Source organism: Manacus vitellinus, unplaced genomic scaffold (genome assembly GCF_001715985.3).
Source record: "Manacus vitellinus isolate BGI_N305 unplaced genomic scaffold, ASM171598v3 scaffold_17_pilon, whole genome shotgun sequence".
Lineage (NCBI taxonomy): Eukaryota > Metazoa > Chordata > Aves > Passeriformes > Pipridae > Manacus > Manacus vitellinus.
Genome location: NW_021939256.1, coordinates 12,456,770 through 12,477,304, shown reverse-complemented (window position 1 = coordinate 12,477,304; position 20,535 = coordinate 12,456,770). Strand labels below are relative to the sequence as shown.

Genomic DNA, 20,535 nt, shown 5'->3' with positions numbered 1-20,535 from the left:
TACTGTGATGTGTGCAGTACAGCAATTCCCTTTATATTTGTGGGAGGAGTTATAGAGACAAGAAAATGTTAGAAGTCCTACAGCTTCAAAGACCTGATGTCTTTCTAAAACTTTGCTCTAGTTTGTTACATTTTTGTTCCTTTGAAATTGAAGGAAAATGTAGCTCAGGCTTGTAAAAGCCACTGAAACATGAATGGCACTTCTTCCACAAGCTCACACTAAAATTCCTATGCTATTTAAAACAAAGGGTATTTACTCTTACAGGATGTGCAAGTGACGACACACCTTCTGTTCCAGTTATTAAAACTAAGGAGTCCAATTTGTTTCCTCATTTTAGAAACCATGATGAACAAGATGCTTAACAGCTCAGCAAGTAAACAGATTGACCTGTTGTCACAGCTTGTAGTAAATATCTCTTCCTGTGTGTTACTGGACCGTTTCCAGCCTTTTGACTCTGTGGAAAAATTGCAGGAGAAGGCTCATGAACTCATGCAGCAAAATAATCTTTTGGCTAGTAAGTCCGTTATGTAAAAGGCATATTGACAGAATAGTTCAGAGTTTGTAGTCGTTGTCTATGTTTCTTGATAAGATAGGTTAAGCTTATGCAGTTTCAAAATGCGTATTAAAACACATATAATACAGGCAAAATAAAGTAATATATGCTGTAAAGAAAAACTATATTGTTTTAACTGTAGAATAGCCAAATGAATACTTGTAGCCTGTTATTTATAACAAAATATTTAAAAGAATGGTCATAAATGTTTAAAGTAGAAAAAGCTGAAAAAATGTAGAATGCTGAGGAAACTGACTACTTATTATGACAAAATCATCTAGTTAATCTAGTTTACATCCTTTCAAAATTTAATTATTATATTCTTGACTTTGCAAAAAGGAGGAAAGAAATGGGTTTTGGTAAGGTTTATTCTTAAAGCAACATCTCAGAGAAATTCTCTTGTTTATAAATTCTTAAGAAACGGGTATATTTTTTGTTTTCCTTGGGATTATGCTCTCTATCCTTTCCCCACGTTATATGCTTAGAGAATCAATTAATTGTACAAAAAAGTTTAAAAGGCAAGTGTGTTTTTCTTAATACACATGCTTTCTCATCTCTCAGAAAATGCTGTAAGTTGCATGTAGCCTTTCCAAAAAAGAGACCCATTTAAGTCCACATGAAGTGTGCCGCAACATTTTCCCACTGTTGTTTTGGTTTTTATTGTCTCCTTGGACTCCTGTAAGTATACAACAGAAGGCATAAGAAAGAAGTTGTAGAGACTGAAACTACTCAATCTGGAATCCTATGCTTGTTCTGTAACCTGCACAGTACCTCCCATTTACAGAATGTCAGTGGCTACACTCCATCAATATGAGACTAACAGGTCATACCATAAGATAAGGAGAATTGCTAAAGAGTACTTTATATGAGCAAAATTGTTTGTCCCTTCAAGGGATGAAACGGGCAGATAAATCTTGGCGCTCAGAAAATTGAATTGTCAAGTTCTAGATCAATTTTTTTCTTCCACTTACCTGGGGAAAGGTCATATGGTAACATAAGCCAAGACATTTCTTGAGAGTTTTTTTTTTCGGTACTCTGGCCTTATAATCACTTCAAACTATTAGAGAGAGAAAATGGTGTTTTAAGGGACCTAATGTGTCCAACATGTCAATGTTACATGCTCAGACGTAGGCATACATTCCTTTCCAAAGCAAGATATTAAACTAGAGTGGAATTTTCCTTGCTCCGTTTGTAGTCTTCAGAGCCTTCATTGCCTCATGGAATGTCTTAGGAAATCAACTGTTTGCATAAATGGGAAAATGAGATTGACCAGTTGAAAGAAATAAGCTTTGCAGCAGACTATTTTATATCTTAGTCTCTTTCAGAAAATCAGATGGTAGGCAAGACACCTTTCCCCTTTCCTAAGGAAAAAAAGGGCAACATTTCACATTCATCAAAAAGTCCTAAAAAGTCTGGGTCATCCAGACTGAAAATACAACCATTTCCATATATGTGGCTTCATCTTTACATCTCATATTAAGTTTTCATCTGCCTTTTTTTTTTCTTTATACAGAGCTAGAGAAAATAAACATAAAAATTCTGCTGCGCTAAAGTAGTAAAGTAGTAAAGTTTTGTAATTGATTTGAAAATTAATATCACGGTAAATTTTAGTGAGTTGGTACTGTCTAATTTTTCACCCACTTCCAGAGGTTGCTATCTCTTGATGGACAAATTTTATGGCTGCTACTTTCACTGTGGAATTGAGAACAATTCCCAAAAAAGAGTTAAGCCTGGATGCAAAGAGAAATTGAAGTTTAAAAAGGAAAATCACAGAATAAATTTTCTTAGATAAAAATGATTGTTTCAAACTCGTGTATCATGTGAATAATTTTTTACATTTCAAATTCATGAACACAAAAAATGAAAACTACCATTATTGTGTTGGATGTCAAGAAAGTTTAGAGACCTGCCCTGACAGGTGAATGTATCCCATATTGTATGGTAATTAGCCATGAGTTAGCTATGGAAACAGCATAGATCATATAAGCTTGGTTATGAAGCTTCCTTTCTTCCTGTGCCAGGTATCATCTTCGATACACCGAAGAACAAGAGGCAAGATTCTAGTAATGGCCTTCCAAGACACATTTCATATACAATTAGAACCAGTGTTCTCTATAGCATGAGAACAGATTTGATTAAAAACCCAACATGGAAGTCCCATCCCCAGAAGTTACCAGCTGATGGGTTTAAGTACAACCATGTCTTTATTCCTCTTCAAGACATGATTGAAAGGGCAATTATTTCAGCACAGACTGGGATAGATACCTCAGAGACAGCCATTCAGGTGCAAGCCATGCCTTACCCTTGTCATACCAGTGATCTGTAAGTAAACTGTCGTCTTTTTAATTCAATGCATTATCCTTATTAGACCAGTGCTAGAGAACTTCAGAACCTACTAGGTTCCCACTTTTTAGTGAGTGAATGTATATCTTGGCACAGGGTTGAACCAGTATATCCAATACTACTCCAATATTGCACCATAGCAAATGTTGTCCAACAGCTGTGTTTAATATAACATGTTATAACATCTGCCCCTTACAATGACCCCTTACAAGCTGTTTCCAGGTATACTGTGGAGTAGTCTGCTGGGCAGAGGCTGTGTCAATATACTGTGCAACTAACTTAGAGTATTCTAAGAGATCCCTTTTCTATCCTTAGTTGTCCTGTACACAAACTGTAAATTGGTCCCTCGTGTGCATTGAAATACAGTGTGAAGTTGATGAAGGAAAAGAAAAAGTGTAGGGTTGTTGTTTGTAAAAGCATGAAAACATCCTGACTATTAGATTTTAAAATTAGTCAGTGGTAATAAATCTATTAAAGTGGAGTAAAAGTTGACTGAGTCATGTTATTCCTTACTGTCCAAATATGTTACTTTGCCATAGACACAAATCTGAATTCTGTCGGACTTCAAATGGAATCCTAAAGAGTAATTATATAGTTGTATTGTTGGAAATGCTAATATAATAATGTAGTACCAATACGTATATTTAGCCCATTACATAAAAAATAAGTAGCTCTAACCAGAACAGGAATAAGTCTCAGAGTTCATGTCAGATCTTATTTTGTGCTTACATTGAGAATAGTCCCAATATTAACCTAGTAACATTCCGCTAGAAAATATTTTACCTTTGAGGGCTGACAACTCTGCATCTATGTTTTCTCATAGATTCTTGAACAATATAGGGTTTTTCTTCCCACTTATGATGATGCTAACATGGATGGTTTCAGTTGCTGGTATGGTTCGCAAGTTGGTTTATGAAAGAGAAATTCATCTTGAAGAGGTAAGAGGCAGATTAATCTCTGAAAAGAAAGTTCTTTCATTATGGTGCACTGAAATGCAAAAGTCACGAAGACCTTTTAAGTACTCATAATGTTGTACTCAGATGGTTTGTTTTCATTTGTTTTCATTTGTTTCCTCTGGGCAGTAGGTTCTAAATCTAGCTTCTAACTCAGATTCACAACATTGTTTGAGCACTAGCATGCAAATATTATCCCTGAGACAAAAAACCAAAAAGCAAAAGAACCATAAAAGTTGAAGCTGGAAATTGTTATTTGGAAAAGGTCCTTGTGAATAGAATGGGGCTTTTTGGATTCTTTTTCATGTTTTGCTCTATGGTCTGTAATGATAACACTAACTTAACCAATTTAAAAATTTGTCATGCATTGCGTAATTATCAGAAATATTAGGAAAGACAACACATAAGAAAAGAGACAATTATTTGCTTATATCAGCAGCTAGTCTTTACAGGTGCTAATCATATGGAAAGACAGGGGGTTTTGTGGTACATTTTCTATGTAAAATATAATTTTACATAGAATTTAAGAATTATGCTGGTCTCAGTGATCAGCAGAATTACTGCTTGAGTAAGCTTTTTAATTTGGGGAATTACAGGAAACTTATCTAATTTCTCTACTCTTTGTATTGTAAGATAGATTTTTTTAATGCTTCAAAATATTAAATTATTTTCATATCATATCATATCATAAAGTTAATTTTGATCCTCTTAGGAAAAATGTTTCAGAGGTTGTATTAGATTGTATCCAAGAGCATTTTTTGAAAAAAGATGAGTGATACTAAATTATTATTTGCCAGGTGTCGTTATTATGTCAATATGTAAAGGTTTACAGACATATCTGTATGGTACTTTTAGTAGAGCAAGAGGCTGCAAAAAACCCCATTTGTTTATACAATGCTGTGCATATCCTCCGAATTTTTAGTGTATAAATGGCAAACTCACTGGAGGAGCCAGTAATCTGACATCTGGTCCTGCAACCCTTTGCAAAAGAGAGTTGTGCTGAGCATTATAATCTCTTGTGTTTTGTATGTAATCCCAGAGAATGCCCTGCTCAATACCGTGTTTGATCCTGGAGATAGCACATGAAAAGGGAAAAGAAACAAGTAATTTCAGGAGAAGATGACTTCCTTTGGGGAGGTGCTAGTGTCTTGGTGGCAATGTTTTGTTTAAAAAAGAAAAAAAAAGAAAATTTGTTTCCTAACTTTAACTCTCTTTGCTGTGTTGTCTTGCAGTATATGAAGACAATGGGTGTACATCCAGCCATTCATTTCTTTGCTTGGTTTCTTGAGAATGTCATTGTACTCACAATAAGCAGCTGTGCTCTGGCCATCATTTTAAAAGCAAGTGGTATCTTTGCTTATAGCAATGGCTTCCTCATCTTCCTTTTTCTCCTGGAATTTGGAGTCACAGTTATTATGCTAAGCTATTTCTTGGGAGTGTTTTTTAGCAGTGCCGATACAGCAGCTCTGTGTGCCAGCCTTGTCTATATGATCAGTTTTTTACCCTACATAGTTTTGTTGGTCTTGCAGAACCAACTGAGTTTCATCATCAAGATTATAATGGTAAATATTTGTTTTCCTTTTCTAATTTTTCTCCTCCAACCTTGCTGTGGATTTCCGTAGTTTAGAAATTTTAGATTATAATTCACTTATTTTTTCCTAGGTTTCTGTTTGCTTTTGTGTTCACTAGAAATAAATCACATTAATAACTATCCAATTGAGAAAATATTTAGAATGTAGAAAGGAACCAAAAATAAATTGTGAGGGAAATTTTGTAAACCTACAGAAAGTATCAGGAAGTTGCATTCCTCATGCCCATGAGTTCTCTTAATATTTTGACCTCAAAATATTTTTAATGTTAGATCAGCTGATGACACGCCAATTCTGAAAGTCATTATTTGTTTGGAGGAAAACTAGTGATTGATTCTCTGTTGAGTAAAACTGGAGATTAGATCAGAAATTTGTCTAGCTATACAGTCTGAGGTATATGATTCTTTGACGTAGATTCTTCAGGGTCCTTTCCTGTTTTGTGTATGCCACAGGCTGTTTCATGTCTTTGTACTGTCTTAACATACTATATCCCTGAATGTGACATCAAATATCATCGTCATACATTGCAAACCATATTTCACACATTATGGCATGAGTCTTTCAGAATAACTCATGTATTAAATTAAACTAGTGGAATAATTCATACACTATTAAAAAAAAAAAGCTCACTTTTTCCGTGTCAAGCAGTCAGATAAAATATACAAGTTCTTTGCATACAAGTAAACATGGATGTAAGACTGCAGAATTCAGGCATAAATAGGCAAAGTGGATTTTTTGTTTTCTGTTGCTTTTTTTCTGTGCATCAGAGAACTTGCACACCTTAAAATCAGTTATTTCAAAACAATATTTCAGATATCCTGCTGTTACGACTGGCCCCAGAAGGAGAGGGTAACCCTTGTTCTTGCTAATAAATTCCTTGGTGTGGATCAGAGTCAAACAACATTGAATAATCAGTGTTTATAAATAAATATATATAGGGTTTATTTTAGAACAATTTTGTTTCAAAGGTAAACAGGTAAACAAAATGTTGCCATTTTGGGTGTTATCATCTATAGTAATACAACAATATTAAAGCATAGTAATTTTAAAGCATAAAAATAACACTTAAGGAAACGTATAAGGGAGAGAAAGGGAAAGAAAGGATAAGAGTCCTAAGATATATATATATAGTCACCACCCGCTGGATCCAGCAATGAAACTTCATAGTTGTGGCTTCCATGTCTGTTGGTTGAAGTGGTGATTATAGTTCTGTCTAAGTTATGGTCTTGGTCTGTTGGGACTGGGGAAAGTCCCCCCCAGAACTCAAAGATTATACACTTCAAACTCAGGAACTCCTTGTGGGAAGGTGGGAACTCTTTGTATCTCTCCTGGGGCAGTGGTTTTTCAATGGATAATGTCACGGGACATGTCATGAGTCTTCAAGCCTTTAATGCTCCCCAGAGGGGTCTTCACAGCAGAGTCATCATATAAGGGAGGACATTGGCATGATAAGAAGGATTATCCCACTTTGCAGGATTTGCAGGAAATCCAGGTTGTAGCTTCAGGTGTGCGTGCCCTTCTGCACCTGGGATAATTATCTAACTTATCTAAGCTGAAGGTCCTTTCACAGTGGGCATGTTCAGGGAGGGGCAGGCTTTGCTGGGTGAACAGTTGCTTCTTTTCAGTTTGCTACAGTGGCCAAAAGTGTTTTGGTGATTTTACAACGTTTAAGCCATTAACCATTTCAGTCTCTGACACTTGCCTTTGCTGAAAATCAGAGACAGCAGCATGTGAAAAAAGCGGTAATTATTAACAGAAGAGAGAGCCCATCATGTGGTGAAACCCTGGAAATGTAAGAGACAGGAACTCAGGTGATGGGAATTAGCATGAAATTCTCTGTACAAATACATAAACCATACCAGTGATCATTTTGATTTTTTTTTTCTAAGAAACAGCCTATATCATACTTCTTTCTTTAGAGAGCTGTCAGGATGGGTTCCATCACACTTTCTTGCTATACTACATCACTAACTTGCTATTTTCCATTCCATACTTTCGTGATACAGCACAACTGCATTTCTTCTTGAAATTCAAATGTTATTTCCTTGCACAAAAATGCTGTCTCAGCATATAGTACCTAATGTGCATGTTCTTTCTACTTTTGTCTTTTCTTGAGTTCTGATCTTGCAAAATTGAGTAGGACCACTACTCTTATCACAAAAAGTAAATTCCTTTGCATACTTTTGCATCATAAGTTTTCAGTACATGGTAGATTTATGATAGTCTATGTTCTGTTATAAAATTAAATAACACTTCTCAATATTAATAACTGGGTCAGTGCAGCCCTTTAAGGTGGAGCAAATACTACTGAAGTTTGTGGGGGAGTATTGTTAAAACATAAAAAGAAATAGCTATCATTAGCCTAAGTGAAAAGAAAAAAAAGTCTGTTTATTTTATGCTTGCTTTCATTATCACAATTTATTTTATTTCATGGAACTTGTTAACATGTTTTTATTTGATGTTCACATCCTCTTTCTCCTCTGGTATTGTAGTGTCTTCTTTCTACAACTGCCTTTGGGCAAGGAATATTTTTCATTACACACTTTGAGGGCCAAGAAATAGGTAAGCTCTCCAGAAGAAGAAGCATTATAATTATTTCAAAAACTAACGTTGGAAATGTTTTTCACTTAGTTTTGAAAAAAATCTCTAATGAGTTAATAGAATAAATCAAGTCCAGGTATGTAAATGGATGTAATCCCTTTTTTTTTACTAATATGGCAAGATCAGTTTTCATGACAGTGGATGTTTCAAACTACTAGGTATTGAAAAAGTATCATAGTGGTACAAAAGTTGGTAAGAGTGGAAGAGGTAGTTTCAGAAAACATTACTTAAAATTGTAACCAGACACTTCATCAAAATTGACTCATCTTTACTGAAGGAATGGCAAAATGTGTTTTGGGAAAAACTACTTTTTTTAACAATCATAGAAAAAGAAATGTAGAAGCAATATCATGACCAACTTTACTGCAAAAAAGTAGCATTTTCAGTAAAAAAATACAATGCTTTCAATAAATCTACAACTTGGCTACTTTTGTTTTCCATTTAGCAATATGGTAGCTTTCTGTAGTCCTAGTGTTTTGCACCTTCTTTCTTCCTTTCATGTCTTCTGCAATATAATAAATTTATGATGCAATTATTCAGTGAGTTTGCTCATGGTTATCTCTGAATGCAGTCGATGAACACAAATGCTTCTAAGTTAGAATTCACAGATTTAAATTTTCAGATTAAGCATTATAGAAATGACATTAAACTTTGTGTAATCCTTTTCTTTATATCAGCAGAATGGCTTAAACCTGATTCATTTGTCAGTGCCCCATTTTGTCAGTGTTGTAGTTCTTTTTCTTTTGCCAAATAAACAGCCCTTTCTAGAACAACTTCCCTGCATTTTCCCAACAGCAGTTTCACCTGCTGTTCTAAACAGAGGCATGTAGAGGCATAGCAATTCGTTTCTATTCATTAGGATTACTGTTATTAACTATGATTTGTTTTGTACTAGTGCTTAAATACCCAGAAGTGTGTGGTGTTGATGTATTTGTGATCTTTAATGCTGTACTGATTTAGCTTTGACCTTTAAAAAATTGTTATTATTACTCCCAGGAATTCAGTGGAATAATGTGCACCAGTCAATGGCACAAGGAGGATACATGACCTTTGGATGGATGTGCTGGATGATGTTCTTTGACTCCATCTTGTATTCTATAGGTGGCTGGTATTTCAGCAATATTATTCCTGGTAAGATCTTGGACTTGTTCTTATTTTGTGTTTTTGAAGAAGTTATTGAATAAAATAGATAGAATAGGCTTTCCTCATTTTATGCAACTAAAACAAAAGTATGTCTTTTTCTGAGTTAGGGTTTTGATGTGACAAACTGTCTGACTGCCTTTAGGGACAGGGAAATAAAGTTTTCCAACATACACAAATATTGAGTAATGCTAATACATGGAATATAATTTGTAGCAAGGCATGAAATATGTTTTATTTGCTGATAGAATTAGAAATTTATTGGAAATTCACAGTAACAGAGCTCAGTCTAATAGCAAAACTTCCTGTGAAAATGACAAGTTTTCTGAGTCAGTACTTAGGCTGAAACATGAATAACAGCATGTTTCAGATCATAAAGGCTTCAGACAGCCTGGTAACTGTATCTTGCTCCCAGTCAGTCCACAGTCCAATGCATAAAGAAAACCAACTTTCAAGTATATTTTCAGAAGGCAGTGGTTTGGGTTTTAAATTTTTTTTCCCTTAACCAAGTTTTATGAGTATTATTGAATTGGTTGATATATTTTCAATCATAGCCTCATGCCTCACTAGCGTTTAAATTTACCTTTCCTCTGATTTGGATATGTCACCTTTTCTTCCAGTCACTTTGTATTTGTTTAAAAAGAAAATAAATTTTGCCTTGAAAGATAGGGCTGGGTGGAATATACAACTGAATTTAAAAAAACTTTATCTTAAATTGACACCTGCCCTTTGGTGTCAATGAAATGTAACTCTAAACACACAGAGTGTGTACTGTGTGATGGGTAAGTGATGCCTGGAAAGATTGGGCAATGCCAAAGTTTAGGTTGTGTATAGAAGCATGTTTTTGCCCTTTCTGTTTGTGTGCCACTATAAATGTTTCTTATGGTAGCGGATTTGTTTACATTGTGTGGATAGTAATTTCAGAATAATATTTATTGACTGATGCTATGGATTATGTTTATAACAAAAAATAAGATTCTTTACCTTGGCAGGCCATTTGGTACATTTTCTTTCCTGTAGGTTAGATTATGTTAGGCTGTACCTACATACTGTTAAGTCTATGATCCTGTTACACTTTGAAGCTGATTTGGAGACAGGGTAAAGCACAGTATCACTGAAGTTTGGTTATTCTAGGGCAGTACCTGGTGTTATGAACAAATGACTTTTTTGCACTTTATTATAAAGTTTGTTGAGTGCAACCAAGAATTTGAGCTAATTAAATGGTCTAACCAGGTCTTTGTAAGTAGTGATAGGAGATTAGTCGTCTGTAAACAGATACAAAATGACTATAAATTTTTCAACAGTTTATATCATAATTCTAATCTAGGAAAATTTGGATCAAAACACCGATGGTACTTTCCCTTTACTGTTTCCTACTGGAAGAACCTGTGTGGTGCAGAGAGGAGGAAGAGACATTATCTGAATTCTAATATGTTTTTCTTCAATGAAAACTTCCAAGAAAAAGGTCTGTATTAATAGAATTTTAATAATTTTTTTTTCCTGAAAGGTGGGCTGATTGGGATCAATCTGCTTTTATCATTGCTTGGCCCTATATTATGTGTTTTGTTCTTGTCACTTTCTCTCTTTCATTATATAGTATATACTATGAACGTTATATACTAACTTATATTGTGCTGTCACCTGTAATGCTTGATTCATTCGGTGAAAACTATTGTACACAAATATTTAAGAAAACTCTTTAAAGTTGTAAAATAAGTATCTCTTTGGTTCATTGTGTCCCGGTGTATTGCCTCTCTGCTTGGTTAGGAGCTTTTGGAGTTCAGTGAAGCCTTTTGTACTCTTACTGAATCTGAAGAGTGTTGGGCTTTATTAACTTTTTTTAAAATTGGCTTCTTATTTCAGTGAAAAAATTAATTTGTTCATTTTTTCCTTTCTATTTCTTATTTTTCTCTTCTGTAATCACTGTTCTTTCTGTCTCTGCTTCTTAGCCTTTTGTTTCAAAAGCAACTGTTATAACTAATTTTTATCTGCTTCCAGATACTTTCACTTCTCTTCTGTGTGTTTACTTGCTTGCAATTAATTTAGGCAGGTTTTTTTGTTTGTTTGTGTTTTTGTTTTGGTTTGTTTGTTTGTTTGTTTTATTGTTTGTTTTCGTTTTTTTTTTTCCCTCTGCACCTCAGTTCTCTGTGAGGACATTTAATTTAGATTTTTGGAATGAAGGAATAAGTCACTCTCACCTATATTCCATCTTGTGCCTTAGAATAACATTGTGGGTTGTGCTTTTCTGAAAGTTAAAATAGCTTGGAAATGATCCATTTGTCTGTAGCACAGGTGAAGAAGCTTAACAACTCAGCAGTTTTAGATACTGGTATCTCCTGGAGAAGGGCAGACTTCAGAATGTCTTGAGGTTCATTTAAACACTTGTGGGAAAACTATTTGTATGAATTTTGTTGGAATTTCTGCAATTTGGAACAACTCCATTTTGTTGAGATGATTGCCTTTGGTCCTTACCTGAAACAAAGATTTCCAGTATTTCTCTCTGATTTCGCCACATTGCCTACACTTGGTGTATTGCTTCTCCTCTGTTTGACTGATTCATGTCATGTGGCTGATAGCGAATCCCCTTTGTGTGAATGCTAAAGCTGCCATGCAGCAAAGGAGCTTACTGTCTTCCATAAGAATTGGGTGTTACTGTACCAAATATGGGGTAAATGCATTCATGAAGAATTTTCTTGGAACTTGCTCCCTGGTGATTTCTGCACTTGTTCTGTACAACCCGGGTAAGGGGTGGTTCCATGGGGGTGGAGAACACTTAGGAAATCAGAGGTGTGTCAGGGAATGGCTGGCATGTAAGTCCTACCGGTTGGAAATACAACTAGAGCAGGGCTGGCAGAGACCTGGGTGCTGAGTATCTGCTTGGAACTCTTCTTTGGAGAAGTTCTAAGGTGATCAGTTTAGTGGTTGCAAGTAACTTGAAGCCCTTCCTCTGAGTCTTACCTAAGATACGTTGCCTGAGGCTCACTGCACTTCAATGTTTTTTTGTTAAGATCCAGGATGCAAATTTAGGAAACAGTGGAAAGGGCATAAAGAATGTTTGTTGATGGTTTTAGTCTGCAGACTGAAAGACAGAGAAGGTAACTGGGAGAGGTTCGTGGGTAGGAAGACCTCAGAAATGTCACAATAGCTGGTAGTGCCTTTCTTGAAGGTGACCTCAAGTTTAGAAAGAACTTTTGCCAGAAGCTTAAAATTGATTGTGAAAAGAGCAAAACAGCTTTTTCATTTACAACATAAACAAACCTATAGTTGAAAAAATTATATAATTTTTTATTTATAATTTGATTTATGTAATTTGGTTCTTATATAAAGCATAATTCTCTGTTATTGCAATGTTTACATTTTATTTATTTAAAAGTATTAAATACAATGTAAATATAAACAATAAATATTTTATGTAAATGTATATTTCATATGTATTGAAAAGGATAATTCCCTCTTCTCATAATTCTCATCCGTAGCAGTTTCTTTTTTTGGATATTCTACTTTGGCTTGCCTTTTTTAAAAAGAAAAAAAATAAATTCCACTAACAGATTTCTTAGTTGCAATGAGTCGATAATACATGCTAATTATGTATTTCTGGGGCTGCTGATTGACTGTGCCTCTGTTTGGAAACCCTTCCTCCTGACATAGAAGGGAAAGTAACTTTATTAGAGTCTTATGGTCATCTCAGTTTCCTCAATTGGTTAACACAGTCAGAAAACTGCTGGATATCTACTTGCTTTGAGCACCTTGAATCATGTTTAGGCTAGGCTGCTGCTCTGAATCACTTCCCAGAGATCTGCTTTGCTTTGTCGACTGAGGAGAATTGAGAAGATTAACTGGCTATGCCTGTGAATGGTATGTCGATGTTGTTTGCCTGAAACTGAACAGCATATATGAAGCAGCTCACACAGTTAGAATTTACTCATACTTAGGGGCATAAAACAATTATTCAAATAATGTTATTATAAGTAGTTTTTTCTCTGCTAGAAATAAAATATAGCCACTGTTTTATGACCTTATGGAGATATAACTTGGCATAACTACAAATAGGCCAAATTCTTAGCAGATATTAACTGGCCTTGTATCTTTGATTTCAGTGGAGCTTGTGTCAGTTCAGACCATCTGAACATCTGTTCCAGGCTTTGGTAAATGGCAACAGGGCTAAATTAGTTTGTTATTCCCTTTGTACACACGCACATATGTTTAGATTCAGCAACCCTGCTTGTTTTGCTGCCCTTTCCCACACAGAACCAGCACCTCAAAATTGGAAAGGCCCTTGCACTGAAGGAGCCACCATTGGTGTTGTGCTGCTGTCTCTCACCAAAGAGCACATGGATGGCCAGAAGGCGGCTGTTAAAGATCTCAGCCTCACTTTCCACAGAGGGCAGATAACAGCGCTCTTGGGACCTAATGGAGCTGGCAAGACAACAGTTATGTAAGTCTGACATTTAATGGTATTACTCTTCCCTCTGATCTCTGCTACACTTTTTCACTTCAAAATGTCGTGAATTCTTTGCTATGCCTTTCCCCCACCCCAAATAAATATTTGATAAACTCCCCAAAGCACATGGAAAGTGAAGACTGTGTATCTATGACACAGGCAATGTAATGAGTAGAGAACTGGGTCTTCTGTGTCACTTAAACCATAATGTAATAGTTCAGGAGCAGCTTAAGTAGGAGCTGGGAATGTCTAGCTGTGGAGTTGAGCACACCTTGGGGGAGTATTCTTTTCTGGCATTCTATATGTACTCATCACATAGAGAGTGCAGAGTTTTATGGGGTTTTGTGCTTTGCCCCTAGAGGCTGTAAGGGACTTCTTTTTTTCTTGGCAGTTGACCAGAAATGAAAATAATGAAATGAAAATGACCTTTAAAAATGTCTCAAGTAAGAAGTCTATATTTCTACATTTATGTTAGCTATGATCAGCTTTCGTCAAACTAGCCATGCAGTGTGGGGCCTAATTGAGAAGTACTCTTCACAGAATACCCTTGTGAAAAGAGAAACAATCACCTGTTATTTTTGTTTGGGAAAAAAATGGATTTTGTTCTGGAAGAAGGGAAATGAAGGACTGTTGAGACAATAAAAAACAAAATAAAGAAAAAACCAACCAACCAACCAAAAAAAACCCCCAAAAAACCTCCCTCCCCAAAAACCCCCAAAACCAAAACAATAAAATTGAAACCCAAAACATTAGTGATGTTTCTATAACTGTACTCAACTGAGTTGGTGTTGCTCTAAGGATGGTAGGATGTGCCTCAGGAAATCCAAGTAATGAGCTATGTAATACAGTCATTGCATATTGTCTTGAGGAATAATTTTTTTTTCTTAGATCACTGTTAACCGGTCTGTATCCACCGAGCTCTGGTACCATTATGATTGATGGAAAGGACATACGTACTGATTTGGCTGCCATCAGGACAGAGCTGGGTGTTTGCCCACAGTATGATGTGCTGTTTAACACACTTACGGTGCGAGAGCATCTACTGCTTTACGGATCAGTGAAGGCACCCGGATGGACGAAAGAACAGTTGAATGAGCAAGTCAGTGGGTAAGTTTTTCTTTCATTTGTTGAAATATGCCAAGTAAATCAGTAATGGCTATTGCAAACCACTCAAATAAAAAAGTGCAAATGCAAAAATTATGAGCAAAAGCTAATGGAAACCTCAGGGATTTGTGAAGTTTTAATCACATTTCGTGTTCTGAAGTCATGCCTTGAAAGTATATTTCCTAGTGTCTAACCCTTACTTGAATATATTTGTAGTGGAACTGTCAATGTTTAAAAATCTGGTATACAGGACCATCAAATAATGATGTTTTGACTGGAGTGAATGGTTAGGATTGTAGCAGCTGCAGTGGTTCCTGCCTCATACTGTCTGCCTTGCCTCCCCCCTTGCTGGAGAGGAGGGTAGAAAGTAAACTGCTGTGCTTGCCCCAAATTTTTACATAAATCAACACTGGATTTATATATTTATTATCCTGTATTCCCTCACCTGCAGTGGAAGGAAGGTTAGAAAACAAGAAAAGGTAGGCAAAGGCAGTCTTCATTACAATCTTTCTAAATAGGCCATGTTTTCCATTGCCAAATCCAGCCTTGAAATGTTTTTAGTAAATCAAGAGGTTTAAAACCAAACAATCCAATAGAAAAACCGAATCAGAGCTCTTGCATTACCTCAGAGGATTTGTCACTTCTCAGGTTGAAAATGTTTGCTAGTGTTTTTGTGCTAATACTTCTTTGATATAGGACTAAATCTTATTTTTGCATCATGTATATTAAACTACTTGTAAACTGTACAAGCTGAGATCTTGTTCACTAGTAGCAAACTGCATTTTCTCTACCTCAGGAATGAAATGGAGCTTTTCTAACAGTGTGGCAGTGCAGATACTTTCTTTTTTACCTTCTAATTCATGATAGGCTCTGTGAAGTGCTGTGAAGCTTCCATGCTTCAATGCAAATAAACGCCTAGCTGATGGGACTCCTTAAGTGTACAATTAGGCATGTGCAGAGGCATTTGTGGCAGAGTAGCTTTCCTTTTTGGTAGCTATCATAAAAACCTGTTATTTTAAAATTTTGATCTGGACAAACTCTGATGTGGGACACTACATTCTCTCTAGAAAAAATAGAAACAATTCTTTAGAATAACAGAGAAAAACCAAACCCAGTACTTGGTTTAAAATTTATGCAAAATAATATTCTGTATTTTTTGGTACTTAGACTGCTGAATTGTAATTTCAGCAGCAGTCTGTCATACTAGCGGCACATAAGAACACTCAGGACTCTGCAGGCCTTGCTACTAAGAAAAATTGCATTATTTTTAAAGGCAACAAGTGCTTTAAAAGACTTCAGAGAAACTAGAAAAGCGACAAAAGAATGAAACAAAATTCTCCTTTTATTAGCAAAAGAAGCAGGCTTCTAAAGAGATTAATTTTCCTTGATATATATCTGTAGAACAATTATAGAAACCTGTTGTCTTAAAGATGAGAAAATCTCGAAGGGTAAATGGCATGGCTTACAGACTGCATATTCGCTCAAATGATTCAGGAGATTAGTTCAGCACTGTTGAGCCTTTTATGTCTTGTTTGCCAGGCTGATAGCAGCTGAAAGCTCTTAGGTCAGTGACTAGATGTTCAGAGTGATGAACGACAAATTAATGGTGTTATAGTGCTGCCTTTATTTAGAATATTTCCACACAGATGCCAGATCATCATCAGAGGGCAAGGGCTGAATTCCCAACATCTTGTAAGGTATCTCCCAGTTCTTAACAGAGGAATTAGATTAGGTTAGATTAGGTAGTTTTATCTACCTAGGGATCACTAATCTGTTTATTTCACAGAAACGTATCTTCTTAGAGAAAAAGAAAAAAAGCTGCAGTGTTACCTTACTTACCTCAAATAACTACACATTTCCTAAAAACTCAGGCATTCTCTACGGTTCTTCATGTAGTTGCAAAATCTGAAGTGCTGCTTGAGTTATGAAACTAACAGTCTTTACTGTCATTTAAAGGGGCTATAATCTGGAGTTTGCTAAAGTTTTTGGACAAATTGGTACTTACTTTATTGACCTTAATTTAAAAATTGTTGGTTCTTGTCTTACAAAATACTTATCCAGAATTTTTGCATCAGATGATGATGAGCATTTATGCTTTGTAGGTGAAGAGATATTTGTTTTCCTATTTGTTTTTGACACCGAAGTGTATAATCAATCAGACATAGTAATTTTATTGCTTTCCATTTACAGTGACTTTTCAGTAATTCTTCTCTAACTGGACATGATGTGACCAGAAAAAACTTTCTCAAAATTAGTCCCATTTCTATACTTCTATTTCAGAGCTCTGGAAGATGTGAATTTATCCCAACATCAGTACAAACCTGTTGGAGCTCTTTCTGGGGGAATGAAAAGGAGACTGTCAATTGCCATCTCCTTTATTGGAAACTCAAAGACAGTTGTTCTAGATGAGCCCACCAGTGGAGTAGATCCATGTTCTCGCCGTGGTATCTGGGATGTTCTTCTGAAGTACAAAGCTGGTACAAAGTTTATGCACATAATTTGCTTCCTATTTTCCTTTCTGGAATTTTGTCTCAATTTAAACTGGATAGCCAAAATATAGCCGAAATATTATCAGAAATTAAATACATTAATTTCTGAGGAAACACTTAATTGAATTTGAAAACTTTAAGGTAGCCAAATGAGATTACAAGAATTATTTATCACACAGAAAGATGCCCAATCTAAAAGAAGATCGAACCTAGTTCTAAGACCTGTCCTGAAGTTTTTCCCCTCTCTCCAGCTTCTCAAAATTGCTTTCTGGTTTCCATTTCCCATCTTGCATATATCTGTATATAGATGCACTTCCATTTTGCATATATCAGTATATAGTGCATATATACTTCTAATGAAAATAGACTCATCAGTAAGTCTGCCACATTAATTTTTTAGGTGCCAAAAAGTCAAAAATTGATTGTGGGAAGCAAACTCTTCAGCTAGCGAGCACTCAATTGGCTGTAATAATTAACAGTGAATGATCCATTGAAACAGACACTGATGTTATGTCGTTTTAAGGAATTTCTTATGCTCTTAAAACAACTGGAGCTTTTAATGGCTTGATACTGCTTGCAAAGGATGTTTAGAGCTGAATCTAACTCAAATTGTAAATCTGACTGCAGGTTTTGTTTGTGTCCTGTTTTGAAAACTCCTAAAACACGTTCCCTTAACGTTAAAGACCCTTGTGAAAGCAAGAGGTGTTTCTCTAGAAACCAGGTTTTGTAAACATGTACCAATCTTTCTGATGCAGGTTGCACACTGATCTTTACCACTCACCACCTCGATGAGGCAGAGGTGCTCAGTGATCACATTGCCATTCTGCAGCGTGGCCAGCTGAGGTGCTGTGGTTCTCCCTCTTATCTTAGAGAAACATACGGCCAGGGACACAGTCTAACGCTCATAAAAAAGGTATATTAAAAATGTAGTATACAGAATTTAACCGTGCCTGCCAAGTAACAGCTGTGCATATTCTAAGGGAGGTGTATGTCTCTGCCGGGAAGTAATACGTGATATAGATTATTAGAGAGCCAGCAAAACCTGTTTTTATTGGCTTTCTTGGTTGTTTTGGGTGGGTGTTATTATTATTATTGTTATTTAGATAAACATAATAACATCTTTGAAAATGATGAATATCAGTAATTAGCTGAAAAGGGTTTTGTCTCCCTGTTCTTCATTCATGGGAAATAGTCTCTGCATCCCAGTTGTGACACAGTTTCCTTATTGGAAATTTTCCTGCATGAATTCGACTATCAAGTCCAATAATTCTGGTAATATTTTTATGCACAATTATCTTTTTTCCCCTCATAGCCCTCTATGTTTGAAATCCAGGATCCTAAGCATATTGTTCGGGTCACATCTCTGGTACAGACTCATATTCCAGAAGCCTTCTTGAAAGAGAACAGTGGGACTGAGCTGACCTATGTGATTCCAGAAAGGGCAGATAAGGCCTCTTTTAAAGGTCTTTTTCAAGCTTTAGATCAAAGCCTTCAGCATCTACATGTGACTGGCTATGGCATTTCTGACACAACTTTGGAAGAGGTACTTGTAGTTTTTCTGTGTAATCATATTTTCTTGCTTAGAGAATTTTGTGATAGCTTCCAGCTACTCTTGATTGTATCTTTCACATTCCACAACAATTTCTTGTGAGAAGCATGTTTTCTAAAAAAAAAAGCAAGCAAGTAAACACAAAAACAAAAAACCCAAATCAAGCAAAATCTATACTTTATAGTTTTGCTTTGCTATTAATTTCAGCACCGACTCTACTATGACATATTTCTTATTTCAAGAATCTGATTTGAAGACTGATGTAACCTGTGTAACTCTTAAATGTTTGTTTCTGCATTAACCTAAAGGAAATTTCAAGTGTCATTGATTTAATGGGAAAAACTGTTGTCCTAAGCCTGTAGCATCAGTTCAGTTCAGGTGGCTCTTTGGCAGAAAAAACATTACTGAGAATAGTTTCTGGTTTACAAGTTTTATAGCTTAGGACTTAGCCAAATTGTGGTGAAATATCCAAAGAATATTTTCTGTGTATACTGAGAGATAAAGACTTTCATATATGTATACATGAACATGTATACATACTTATATATTATACACATGTATGTGTGTGTATGTGTACCAAATGAACAGAGGAAGAGACTCTATTATACATCTTTATCACTTCTGAATTTACCCCTGTGTAAATCACGACATCAGTGTGAGGTTATTTCCCTTGGACTGTATTTATCCCATCATCTGTAACTTCTAAATATCAAGATTCCCTAAACAACCACTGTTCAAGTACTCTATTATAGATCTGTAGAAAAAAAATCACTTATTCATGTGATGATAGGAGACTAATGTCAGTTTTCATAGTTTACAAGTTTAATAAACATTTTACATAATGCTATGAAGTAAAATACATTCCTGCTATACAATTCTATGGGGAAAGTCAAAAGTTTATCGAAAAGTTGTTATTTTCTTATATAGGGTGATTAACATGCAGTAAGAAAGAATGCTGTTCACTGCCAAACTTTATAGATTTGGAGACAATGTAGATACTGAGAATACTTTTGGATTACATCTCCATGCAATAACATAGGACCTTCCAGAACTGACATGTATAAAGTAAATATGAAATTGTCATTGATATGAGGAAGCTTCCAAGTGTGCTCAATCTATTGCTCAGTTGAGAGCTTGCTTTCAGCTGTCTTGTGAAGGGGACATTTAAAAACTGCTTTAAATGTTGTATTAGATATTAATGTATCACTCTTAAACTTGAAGATTTAATGAATTAGTTTGGGTTGATTTCTGTCATCTTTGCATCTCCTCATTAGTTGTTGTTACAGCCTCAATTCTCCATTCCCTTATCAAAAGCCTCTTTGCATTGGGAACTAAATGGATGGCATATAATAGCACTATTCATTCTATTCAAGGAATTCAATCTGGAAAAAAAGAACCTTGAATTCAAAGGAAGAAATATGTTATAATTTTTATTTTATCCTTTCTTTTTGTTCTTTTATGCAGTCACCATTATTCTTTTTCAGTCTAAGGGACGCTCACACTCTCTAAAAATCATACTCTCCAAGGGAAACTGGACTTCCATTCATATTTCAAAGGAATCAGTTCTGACACTTTCAAATCTCACTAGTATTATATTTGCTTCATTTTAGGCTTTAGATATCTTTTCCAACCATTTGTATCTGTGTATTTTATAATGTTTGTAATCCAAAATGTTAACAGAAACAAAAGAAGGATAGAGGGGTGGATAATTAAATTAAGTGCACATTAAGAGCTGTCTGGAGGATGCTGTTTTACTTTCTGGCAGCTCTGGAG

At 35.5% G+C, this 20,535-nt stretch overlaps 1 protein-coding gene across 1 annotated transcript in view; it reads left to right on the top strand.

Moving 5' to 3' along the window:
* ABCA13 (ATP binding cassette subfamily A member 13) overlaps positions 1 to 20,535 on the top strand; it is a 165,809-nt gene that overhangs the window by 57,102 nt on the left and 88,172 nt on the right. Inside the window, exons 24-35 of the mRNA XM_018069995.3 lie at positions 338 to 514; positions 2,575 to 2,875; positions 3,720 to 3,834; positions 5,082 to 5,411; positions 7,931 to 8,000; positions 9,036 to 9,170; positions 10,507 to 10,644; positions 13,428 to 13,614; positions 14,509 to 14,727; positions 17,005 to 17,201; positions 17,969 to 18,126; positions 18,526 to 18,756. Coding sequence (XP_017925484.2) covers positions 338 to 514; positions 2,575 to 2,875; positions 3,720 to 3,834; positions 5,082 to 5,411; positions 7,931 to 8,000; positions 9,036 to 9,170; positions 10,507 to 10,644; positions 13,428 to 13,614; positions 14,509 to 14,727; positions 17,005 to 17,201; positions 17,969 to 18,126; positions 18,526 to 18,756 — 2,258 coding nt within the window. The remainder of the gene's footprint in view (positions 1 to 337; positions 515 to 2,574; positions 2,876 to 3,719; positions 3,835 to 5,081; positions 5,412 to 7,930; positions 8,001 to 9,035; positions 9,171 to 10,506; positions 10,645 to 13,427; positions 13,615 to 14,508; positions 14,728 to 17,004; positions 17,202 to 17,968; positions 18,127 to 18,525; positions 18,757 to 20,535) is intronic.